At 38.9% G+C, this 12,216-nt stretch overlaps 3 protein-coding genes across 3 annotated transcripts; 2 read left to right on the top strand and 1 right to left on the bottom strand.

The window, feature by feature from the left end:
- The first annotated feature begins 4,563 nt into the window (after positions 1 to 4,563).
- On the top strand, positions 4,564 to 6,766 carry guca1c (guanylate cyclase activator 1C). The gene is made up of 4 exons (XM_061073678.1): positions 4,564 to 4,758; positions 5,286 to 5,435; positions 5,887 to 5,974; positions 6,627 to 6,766. The coding sequence occupies exons 1-4, from the start codon at positions 4,564 to 4,566 to the stop codon at positions 6,764 to 6,766; spliced, it is 573 nt and encodes a 190-aa protein (XP_060929661.1).
- Positions 6,767 to 8,899: 2,133 nt separating this feature from the next.
- thrsp (thyroid hormone responsive) lies at positions 8,900 to 9,620 on the top strand. The gene has a single exon (XM_061072723.1). It carries the CDS (start codon positions 8,989 to 8,991, stop codon positions 9,400 to 9,402), a length of 414 nt encoding a protein of 137 aa, XP_060928706.1. The 5' UTR covers positions 8,900 to 8,988; the 3' UTR covers positions 9,403 to 9,620.
- Positions 9,621 to 9,711: 91 nt separating this feature from the next.
- On the bottom strand, positions 9,712 to 12,108 carry ndufc2 (NADH:ubiquinone oxidoreductase subunit C2). The gene is made up of 3 exons (XM_061072724.1): positions 11,886 to 12,108; positions 10,536 to 10,679; positions 9,712 to 9,880 (listed from the first exon to the last, which is right to left on the bottom strand). The coding sequence occupies exons 1-3, from the start codon at positions 12,022 to 12,024 to the stop codon at positions 9,831 to 9,833; spliced, it is 333 nt and encodes a 110-aa protein (XP_060928707.1). The 5' UTR covers positions 12,025 to 12,108; the 3' UTR covers positions 9,712 to 9,830.
- Between the last annotated feature and the right edge of the window lie 108 nt (positions 12,109 to 12,216).

A 12,216-nucleotide genomic window follows, 5' to 3' on the forward strand; every position in this document is an offset into this window, starting at 1 on the left:
CTATCATGGGGAAAAAGGTCAGTTATTTTTAGATACACATGCCCTATAGAAACCGGTTTATTATATAACACAAAAAAAACACTTTGTGCAATATCTTATCTTATTTTTCTACATGTCAGAAAGGTTTTGTTTGACCCGTATGTTTTTTTCTTTCTATGGTTCACCACTAGGGGGCGTACATATCCCACATGCAGCAACAACCACTTTTTTTATTCTATGTGAAGAGAACTATCAATAATTTGTATTATTTTACCAAGTATGAGTCGTATTTGTTGCAGATATATATTTATCTATATAGATATATATATGTAGTTGACGTGTTTATCTGCTGCTGCTGTGTCAGTGGGTCTGTTTCCTTTCTGTGGCCACGTCAACATGTTTGTTTCTCTAATGGGATCTGCTGTGATTAATGTTGATGCCAAATCACCTGGTGACAGACAGACGCTATTCCACCAGAAGGTCATCGTCAAGGCGACGAGACCTGAGGAAGAGTTAAAGCTTGAGCCAAAAACAGACACCAATTGCCATTTATGTTTATAACTGCTATTTATTTTTAGCAGTTTGTCAATAATAAAAAATCTGATTTAGTTTTAATGGTTTGATTAAGATCCAATGCGTCTATAACTTGAAAAATAGCTAATGTTTTTTTTAGATTAATTGTTTTTTTACTGTTAATGTGAAGCCTAAGTTATTAGTCATTTAGTTGTATTGGAATATTTTTGTCAATCATTTCTTATACAGCTAACTGGACAATGATAAGCATAAAACCAAGATATGGCGTAAATAAGTATGTTATACAAAGTTATGCTTGAATACAAGTTTTTGGGGAATTTTATATGGAAATAAATGACACTATGTAAAAACAAGGTGTATCGCATTTGAATTATTTTAAAAATGTAAAATGTAAACCCACCAGCACTGGCTGTTCTGACAAGACCATTAATTAATGATTTAAAGGAACTAGATATTAATTCTTGATAATACTGTATATGGAGCTTTTATGCTGAGCTTTTCTTTTCTCCTGCTTTGGCCACATCTCCGTCTTTCATCTGAGGAGAGAGGAGATTTATTTTTCACATGCTGTTCTCAAATGACCTCGATGCACGATGATCATCACACGCTGGGTCAAAAGGTCGAGTTTGAACAGCGGCGCACCAGAGCCGTCCCGAGAGGTTTCAACAGCTGATTACTGTACATTAAACCCAAATCACTCCACCTGCTCTTTGAGACCTGCAAACATTGGCCCATGCGGCGACCACAGAGAACCGACCTGCACGTTTCTGCTCGGACTTTCTGAGTTTATTGATTCCGCTACAGTTGACTTTAGCCGCTCCTCCCTGGCTTTTTCTGTATTTGTATTTGTTTCTGCATCTATCTCTCTTAAAGTAAACATTTCTCTTAATCTGTTGGCAGCGCTGAGGGTTCATGTGCTGTGGCCTCACCTGGTCGGGCACGCTGGAAACCGCCGGCCCTGCGCTGTCTGCGCCTCCTCAGTCCTATTTTGAGAACTGTTAATCGTCTAAAGGCAGATTTACTATAACGAGCGCTCTGAGCTTTGATAGCCTGCTTGGCTTTAGCAGCCTTTCACTACTGTGAAACCGCCGTCACACACATGATCCTCTGAGATCGGTCATGCAGAGCCACGCTTGGGTCAACCCCGGGTCAACAATGCTGTTAAAACCGCCATTGTGAGAAGATTTTATGATGATCTCATGGACTCAGGCTGAGTTAATTCAATCAAGCTGCACTGAATTGTTCACACTCGATATTAGTTCGGGTTTTTCCTCATCAAGACCCATGAATTATTCCCAAAGGAAATTGGGTCAAGAATTTCCTCGTAATAAGTTTCTATATCGAAGTTTGAACTGCAGATCTATTTAAAATGTATAAATAGCCTGTCAGACATTATTAAATGGATGATTAATCTTTAAGTAATGTTTCAGAAAGCAGGGGAAATGTCTTTTTTATCTTTACACTAATCGTTTTTTGAGAAAAATATCTACTATCACACAATATCATGTTCTTTTTTTTTTTTTTTACAATATATTTATTGAGTTTTACATATAAGAAACATACATTCAACATATAAACATACAAACGTTTATGAACACCCCCAACCCACAATCAAACACTCAGGGTTAAGAAAAGGAGGCAGAAATTAAATAACTTAAATAAGATTAAATAAAATAATTAAAACAAATACACATATAAAAATATAAGAATAAATGGAAGTAAATAAAGACATAATTATACAAATACAAATAAATTAAATTAAATTCCAATCACACAATATCATGTTCAGTTTCACTAATACATGAAAACAACGATAATGATGTGAATATATTTAATTGATATAGAAAGTGAAACATGTTTGCATGTCATTAGAACTCAGTTGATTGTGTGCACACACTTTACTAAGGAATGAGGTGATATTAAATTGTGTTGGATTATAAAATATGATTCTTTTCATCAAGATCTTTCAATTATTCTCTAAGGAATCATTGAAAATGTTGAAAAATCTCACAATGGTAAATTAACTGATCCTGGATCTGCACCAAACTTTAACTTGATGCTTCCTTCCAACTAGTTTCGTGGTAATCCGCTAACTAGATTCTGCGTAATCCTGCTAATTAACAGACAAACAAACAAACAAATGCAGATGGGAACCTCCTTGGTCGAGGTAATAAATACAATGAACAAAATCAAATACAACCAGATGATATGGACCCTCCGAACAAACACACACACACACACACAGCCGCACCACATCTGGACCATTGTCTGACTGTCAGTGGTGAGTAGAGTTGAGAGTATTGGAGAATCTTCACTTCAATGCGAAGTACACACTTCTCTGTGTATTAATGTATAAATACTGTTATGTTGGGAACCAGCTCAAACCTGATAGCGTGTGCACTTCTCCTGCAGCATCAATGACTAAACCCTTTTGAGAGTGTTACAATAACATTTTTCGTTATTGCATCTTTGTAAAGTATAAGTCATACTTTAAATACAAGGCAACAAAAGACCTTACAGCACAAAGTTTAAAAATTGCAAAAATACCAGCTTTTGAAAAGAAAATGTTCATGTTTCTCCTGCTTATATAATTTACTACGATGTGCGTGACTCTACTTATCATCACAGGCCCAATTTGTAAAGAGGATAAGTCCGACCCGAGAGGAATTCCCTTGGATAATTGTTGTAGAATCCCCAGTGGGTGGGGGGGTAACCCTATGTGAGCGTGCACACAACTACTGTACTACATGATTTACTTGAGAATCACAAATAACCAATTGATAGATAGATAGATAGATAGATAGATAGATAGATAGATAGATAGATAGATAGATAGATTACTTTATTCATCCCCGAAGGGAAATTAAGTCGTCATAGCAGCCGGTATATTTGAATACAATAAAATACAATACAATACAATAAAATAAAAAATATTGAGGTAGAAAGAATAAATACAGAAACACAAGATAAATAGGTAGATAAGGTGCAGTGGCAAGATGATGGTAATAGTACTGATGATATGATGGTAATGTTATTGTTAGACAGTATATAAAAATAGTACAGTATATATAGTATATAATATAACATAATATATATTTATATATGATAGTAATTATACCAATATAATAGCAGTATATAGTAATAATGGCAGCAACAGTATATATAATAATAATAGTAAATATAATAATAATAATAATAATAATAATAACATGTATAAATATGTGTATATACAAGACTATACAAAGAGTATGATATAATATGATATGATATATAGTAGAGGTATAAATATAAGTATTTGAATATACAATAGATAATATAATATACTATGAGTGTAAGAATAGGTAGACAGAGCGTGCAAAAGACAATATTATTGTATAAAATGATATATACCTTTACCGAGGCAAATTCCCTGTTTGTGCAAACTTACTTTGCCAATAAACATGATTCTGATTCTGATATAATATCAATATGGTTTATATTAACACATATCACATATGATGTGAAGTAAGTGTTCCAGTATATGGAGCGGAGTGTTGTACAGGGTACACAGTGCAAGGAGACAGGTATATTTAGTGCAGTTCTGTGATGGTGGCTCTGACAGAAGTAGATGAGTTGTACTAATTAATTCAATCAATTCATTCAAAAGTAAATAAATAATAGAAAATTAGTTTTCCCCCCCATTCCCATGCAGTTGTGGACCATTCAGGCAAAATCATGAACTAAATTCAGCATCAAGACTTAAGAGTTCAGGCTTTCAGGGAAATTCCTGTGTATTTGAGTCCCAACTCCCTGGATTTTGGCATCCAGGCCTCAGTCGTCAGTCAAACAGCAGGAAATGTTCCCAGCTTCTAGGAAGACTCAGCAGTTATCGCATTAGCGGTTATATCTGACCTGGGCCGTCCCACAGACTTAAGGATTAAGGCGGTCGTTGCATGAGGCTTCAGTCGGACCTGTGTCAGTGCTCTGCGTGATCTTTGTCCTGCGTGCATCAGCCTCTCCACCGGCTCTCTGCAGGATTCTGGACATCAAGACCAAAGACATCCACTCAAAATGGGAGGCTACTGCTCCAACCTGGATGATATCCTGGAGGAGGACATGCACCACTGGTACACCAAGTTCATGAGGGAGTCGCCCTCGGGCCTCATCACGCTCTTCGAGCTCAAGACGATGCTCGAGATGAACGGGATGACGGAGGAGGCCGGCAGCTACGTGGACCAGGTCTTCTTAACCTTCGACATGGACGGGGTAAGAAAGCATCTCCTCTGCTCGGCCCATTTGGGGAGATTCACTGCCAATACTGGGATTTGTTGGTCATCTGAAGAGACAGAGGGAGTGAAGTCCTCCTGTATGCAGCTTGTGGAATAAATCTGTATGATTCCTGTGATATCTTAAATGATTTTACATGAGGATTGCTGAAAGGATTCATCAGAGATTACAGAGGTTTGTGACAATCTGAGAGGAATCAGCTGAGGTTAAACTCTTCTCTGTGACTCCCGGCCTGCGTCACAAAGCTTTGCACGTCATGTCAACCAAGGACATCAATGAGGGTAAAGCTTATTACCCAGGATGACGTGCAACAGTTTCCTCAGAATTGCATTGCATCCACAGCCTGTGCATTTAATGATCATATGCAAAAAGGATCAAATACTTATTTGAACTTGAATTCCAATAATATCTAATTATGAAGTTACATGCACAAGGTTATACATATTATACATATTATATGTATGTATTGCTTTCACTAACTGAATCCTCTGTGTGTTCTTCCGCAGGACGGCTACATTGACTTTGTCGAGTACATCGCAGCCATCAGCTTGTTACTGAAGGGAGAAATCAACCAGAAACTGAAGTGGTACTTCAAGCTGTTCGATCAAGATGGAAACGGGAAAATTGACAAGGACGAAATGGAGACGATATTCAAGGTGCAGTCGATTTTTTTTCTGTCAATGTTTCATAATCAATCATCCTCAGGAGATACGAGGAAGCCGCCGGCTTATGCTTCCCTGAATCTTGCAGATTAGCTGCTCCACTGCGAGAGAGGACAAATGAGGTTAACCTGCCACCAACGAGACATGACACCTAATCCAGGGGGGGGGCTCTTATATAACCTGGAGTCTAAATGTGGCCTCGACTATAACCTAACTCACTTTGAAGATATCACTCAGTCATGACCCCACAGATTACATGAGGCCTTTTCACTTAAATCATGAACCACTTAGCTTCTAAGGCTAAATGCTGTATCGTATATGGAATATGAAGCAGACACAGCTTCATGTGAGGTGTTAAGGCCTTTGTGTGTGTCTGTGTGTGTCTGTGTGTGTCTGTGTGTGTCTGTGTGTGACTGAGAATTAACTGTGTTTACTCTTGTCACAGGCAATTCAAGACATCACCCGGAGCTACGATATCCCCCCGGAGGAGATCGTGACGCTCATATACGAGAAGATCGACGTCAATGGAGAAGGTAACAAATGTTATCAATTTAATAAGGACAATTTATCACCAGAGTGTCTTTGGCTGCAACTTGTGTCACCATGGTAACACAATATGTGTCAAGAGGCTTCTGGTTTTCAGAGTAAAATATTGTGTAATAGGAAGGAAGTCTGTTAGTTTCATGCAAAATCTGCTGAACAGATTTACACGAAACTTGGTGGATGTGGCTCAGGGAGGAAATAATGTATTTTACATGATTTTGATATATATATAGTATCTCATTTTGTAATATACATAATATGATAAAAAAAAGATATAAATATTGAATATATGAATCACAATATTACACAGAGATATCAGTCCTATCATGTCTGACTTTTCTCATCAAGATCAATGACTTAATCTCTGGGAAATCAATGAAAATGTAGAATCGGGCTCATTTAGGAGACAGGTGTCGATGAGTGTGTGAAATGTGTGAAGATTTATTGAATTTAAAAGGGTTTTTGGGCCTGACAGTATCTTTGGTGCCAAATAATGTCACCATGACAACTGAGTAAAGTCCAAGTGCTCCTGGTTTTCAGAGTAAAATATTCTATAAATAGGTAATTAGGTTTAAATGGACATTTAAATGATTTATAACATGTTTAATAATGATCATCTTCTCTCCTGCCTGGTGTCCTCAGGTGAGCTGACTCTGGAGGAGTTCATCAGCGGAGCGAAGGAGCACCCCGACATCATGGACATGCTCAGCAAGATGATGGATCTCACCAACGTCCTGGAGATCATCATCAACGGTCAACAGCAGAAGAAAGCTGAGAACTGAAGCGACGACCGACCAGCTGGGGCCGGCCTTGCTGGACAACGGAGACTGTTCTTATGATGGACTTTTGAGGAAAGAGTGTTTGTGCTGGACGAGGAGCCAATCTCAGAATGCACAGGATGAATTAAACGAACTGATGGAGCAGATATGATCCCTCTGTTCGCTGCCCGAGGGGAAATAAAGGATTTACTTGTCCTCTCCCTGCTGCTTGTGCTCTCACCCTCCAGATTTGTTAAGGTGGTATCAGATCGTGTGTGTGGAGAGCCTCAGTGAAGGACCGACCCGACTTCCTGCAAGTTCCCATCATGCTTCAAGTAGCCGGTGCAGAGCAAGGTGGATAAAACCCTTTGCCTTGTGAAGCTGAGACCTCACTGAGCTGGAGAAGGTGTTTGAGCCTGATGAGTGCAGACAGTACCAGGACGTCTTGGGCAGCTTTGGGATCATTTTATTTCATAATTTATCAGAAAAACATATTTGAACATATTTGAAGTCAACTTTTCAATTCTGTTCTTCCTTTTGAAGAAATGTGTAAAACTAAGCGAGACATATTGATAAAACGTCTTCATGGTAACGTCCTATATGCCAATTAATGACATAACTACTGTATTTGGGTGTTGAGATTTTAACGTTATGTGGTTAACATCTAAAACACTCACTGAAATAGTTTGTTCTTTGTATCACTGAGTTGCTCTTTGCATTAAATTTACACTTTCAGATGTTTCAAAAACTTGATTGTACCTGAATATATATGATGTAGACGCTGAATGTTGATGACATGTAATGTTTCATATTATTTTTGCTGCACCTAAGGTTACATTGTTGCCTTAAAAAATCAATACAGTGGATTGTTTGTTTCTTTAAAAGAGTTTGTTTTTGTGTCTTCAGTGTTTTCTGCCAGATTAAGACTAGAGTAGAAGGGAAATGAAACACGACTTCCATGTGTGACTTTAGTTTACAGAACATATATAGTGGAGGCAATATCTAACAATAAAGGAAGAGGAATTCATAAAGGGCATAGAATCACAGTATCACATGTAAAATCATGATCACTTGTGGGTCAACCATTAACTGATTAATTCAATAACCGGACACCAAAACATTTAAAGAGCTCATAGGCGCCATCTAGTGGCTTGAAGGTCTCAAGTGATACTAGAGAGATGTGCTGAAAACAGTTGGACGTTAAAATCTTTAAGCTCTAATATTTTCAGGCTTTTATAGGCGACATCGCACATTTAATACAATTCATCAAGTTATTGTTAAAAGATGAGAAAATTGCTTAAGACGCTTTATTCTATTGAACATTTGTAACTTTGGGGCAGTTTAGAAAATCTGCTCTAATTTATCAGTTCAATTCAGCAGCCACATTTCTATGCTCTAATTTTTATAAACTGGTCTTGAATGCAAAATGGAAGTAAAAACCTAATAATTCAGTTTCAAACTACAAACTTATCCCAGGCGCAGCTATAATTGTCTAAAAATAATGATGTTAACCTTTTTAAACGACACAAAGTGGTGTTTTGTGCTTGGGTCTGTGGTTGGCTTCACTTCTGAACACGTCTGCCAACAGACCGAGCGTCTGCAGCATTCTTCATTTGTGAGAAAATACCAGAGCTCGTCACACACATGAAAGAACATTAGGATCGGACGTCATTCGGTTCAGAGAGGAATCAGGCCCACAATAAAAAGAGAGATTGCTCCGAGGCCTAATTCCAGTTATTTGTATACAGTGTCATCTTTTCCTTAGTTTATAGTTCATAGTTTATCAGAACCATATAAAGCTTAATTTTTCTTTTTGCCTGAAGTTCAAACCTGTAAATCTAAACCCTGCTGATCTTGTCCCAACACAAAGGTTCTCTTATTCTGTTTCAAACTTTGACATCCCTCAGCCCATTTTGAAAACCAATATCAATCATCATAAAACCATCTGATCCCTCCAGCCTCAGGTCATTCACACTCAGTGATCTGCCTGGTTAATCATTCCACAGGGGTTCTTTTTGGTGCAAACCTGTGAGACATTGTTATGAAGGTTGTGCAACTCAAATAAAGATAAGAGTTTGACTCCACATAGCACCCGGAGCGCCTAATGTATCGGACGATGCATTTACGTCACGGCACTCATCGTATAAATTCACCAACAACCCCTCATGTCTTTGCACTGCAACCTGCTTCCTACTGTCTGACCACCGCAGCACAGGAACAGCCGGGACTCCAATCCAATCTGAACCATGCAGTCTGCCGAGGCCAAATTCAACAAGAACAGCCTTCACCTGGCTCTGAGAAGATACAGCTCAGCCGTCAGCGACATGGAGCAGACCATCCTGCTGCCGAGCCTGCTGAGAGACGTGCCCTCCGACCGGGTGTGGGACAGCGAGGAGGTGGAGGAGTCCTGCTGCGGAGACCTGTACGGAAACTACCTGATGCTGAAGACCATCAGGAACGCAGTGGAGAGCGGCCTGTTCCACCTGGGCGAGCAGGAGCCGGAGACCCAACCGGAGCTCAGCGACTCCCGGCCGGACGCGGACCCCGAAGCCCTGTTCCGCTTCCACCTGAGCGGACTGTTTTCTGTGATGAGCGACCTCACCAAGAGGTCTCAGAGCCTGACGGAGAAATACATGGACATCATCGGAGTGACGAATTAGAGAACAGGAGTCAGATATACGTGGACACCGGGTGTTTGTAGAAGTGTCGTCTATGGAGTAGTCACTCGAAAATCTCTGAACTGTTTACATTCAGTGACCCCATGCTTCTTACTCGTGGAACACGTATGCATGCACTGCCAAAACTCAAAATTTCTGTCTCTAAATTTTGCAAAACTCCTTTGAGATTGATATAGAGATTAAATGATTATGAATGACAAGTGTCCTCGGCTTGATTTGTGTCCAAACCTCACACGGATGTTGTGTTTGTTTGTTTTGACCAATTCTATGAAAATATCAGTCAGAGAACGATGAATTTGTTAAGTTTTTATTTACAGAGCTATATCTCACACAATAATAATTTCACCAAAAAGACCACTGGAGACAGATGGTAGTCCACAGATATTCTCTCTCTCTCTCACTCCATCAACTTAGCGCACAGGATGGAAAGGCTCCAAGATCTCTGCCATGGTCCTTTTCTCTGGGGACAGAAAAGAGGTATAACAAATATAAAGGTTTACACACGCACACAAGGCACAATTATTTTAATTCTCTCTGTGAAGACACTACAGGAATCATGGTAGAAACTGAGTCTGAAGAAAATGGTTTGTGATCAACATTAATCCTTCATAGGTTATGAACTCAAACATTCAGCAGCCCTGAGAGTTTGTTTTTCATATAAAGTCATGTGGCAAAATGAGGATTATTACTAATGCTCCTTTTTCACAGTCCAGCTAAAACATATTAGAAATATAATATAATAGAATAATGCATAAACACTGCATAAAGTCATAGAGACATTTACAAGAGCTATAAAGACTATAAGACAGAGCCTGGAGATGTTTAAAGACAGGTTCAATATCCATTTGTGTTTTCTATAATTATAACTCTGTATAATATATTGGATAATTTATGGCTGGTGTCAAGTTTCTTTAATATTTGTCGAGGTAAATTTGGATGAACACACGTTTAGATTTAATAACAGCATAATCAACATTACACCGTCTCCTGTGTGTTTGAAAAAAAACCTCCTGTCACCTCATATGTTCACTGAAATAAAATCCCTGATGTCTAATATGAAGAATAATGAGACGTTGCAACATGTAATCACACAACACATGAAAAACACGACTCACCCTTTGCAGGAAATTCCTGTGGGTGGAGTCTGATGTACTCGTTCATGTCTCGATCAAGTCGGGCGTAAGTGTAATTTTCATGTTTTGTGATGTGGTAACCGATGAACCAGCCGATCGTCGCCAGCAGGACCTGTCGATGAACTCCTGAAAAAAGACAAAATAGCACAGATGAGATTGTGGCTACAGCAACAACACGCACCACAACAATGCTATTCACACAACCATGTGTTAATAAAACACAACACTAATATAGATTGATATGTTGCTTGTGCATTGAATCAGCACAGAGAGGAGGATTAACACATGATCAATCTACAACAAAATTGTAAAATATTTGTCTGTTTATTAAGTCTCTGTCACGCTCTGCCAATAAAGAAGAGATTAAACCACAACCTTCACACAGACTCAATGATTTGTCTCAAAACTTAAAAAGATAATAATATGACATGTATCATGTTTGTTGTTGATATGATTTTTAGTATTGATATAATATTTGGCTGCGTGGTCCAGCCCTTCTCTTCTTGCACTTTCCTTAAAGCCACTACAGGCTTGTGCCTTATCTTTTGAAAAATGAGCAGGAATAAATGTCAACCTCTTTAATTCAGTTTTTAAATAAACATTAATCCTTCATAGGTTATAAACTCAAACATTCAGTATCCCTGACACTTTGTTTTTCATATAAACCTATGTGCCAACATGAGAATTTTACATATTTTTTACTAATACTCTTTTTTCACAGTCAAGCTAAAACTAGAATAAATGCATAAACACAACAGAAAGTAATAGAGACATTTAAAAGAGCTATACAGGCCATAAGAAAGAGCCTGGAGATGTTTATAGACAGGTTTATTATCCATTTGTGTTTTCAATAATAATATCTCTGTATAATGTATTAGATAATTTATTGCTGGTGTCAAGTTTCTTTAATATTAGTCGAGGTAAATCTGGATAAACACACATTTTAGATTTAATAACAGAATTACAATGGTAGTTTTTGCTTGTCATCTTTTCAGCGTTATATCCTTTCAGTGTTTTATCATTGTAAGTGTTTTTAGGGGAAGGTGTAATAGTCAACTCACTTTTATTCTGTTATTCTATTATTATTCTGTCTCTTATTTCCTTGTGTGCTGTTGTTTGTTGTTGCAGCTGCTGCAGCACTTTGACCCATGAAACATTTCCTCACAATGACAATAAACTATATTTGATTTGAGCCTAATAAGCTGACACAACAAACTACAACTCTCTGTTATCAGAACCGTGTCAGAGTTGACTTCAGACACTTTCCAGGTTTAAAGTTTCAGCTCTGGGGACAAGTCAAGAGTCTGGAGGCTAACTAGCTAGCATGCTAACCTGCTCTCATGGGCGGCCTGTGGTTGATCGCGTTCTGGAGCATGGCGGAGCACCAGCCGACCCCGGCCAGCCACACCGAGTTCCGGTTCAAGATGCCCGGGGGAGGGAGACCCTTCGCCTCGTCCGCTGCGAAGCCCATGGCGAGAAAATGTCAGACGTTTCTTAAAATGACCTCCCGGTAGCAGCTTCCTCCACCGATCAGCTATATCCTCCCGGAGGAAGTCAAGGGCACGACGTGCAGTCGAGAGGAGCGTCCGGGTGGAAACCGGTCAGAAGCCCTTTGGTTCCGGGCTCTCTGTTTCCTAGCAACAGAGGACAGAACTTTAAATGT

The sequence above is a fragment of the Limanda limanda genome, chromosome 6, assembly GCF_963576545.1.
Source record: "Limanda limanda chromosome 6, fLimLim1.1, whole genome shotgun sequence".
Classification (NCBI taxonomy): Eukaryota; Metazoa; Chordata; class Actinopteri; order Pleuronectiformes; family Pleuronectidae; genus Limanda; species Limanda limanda.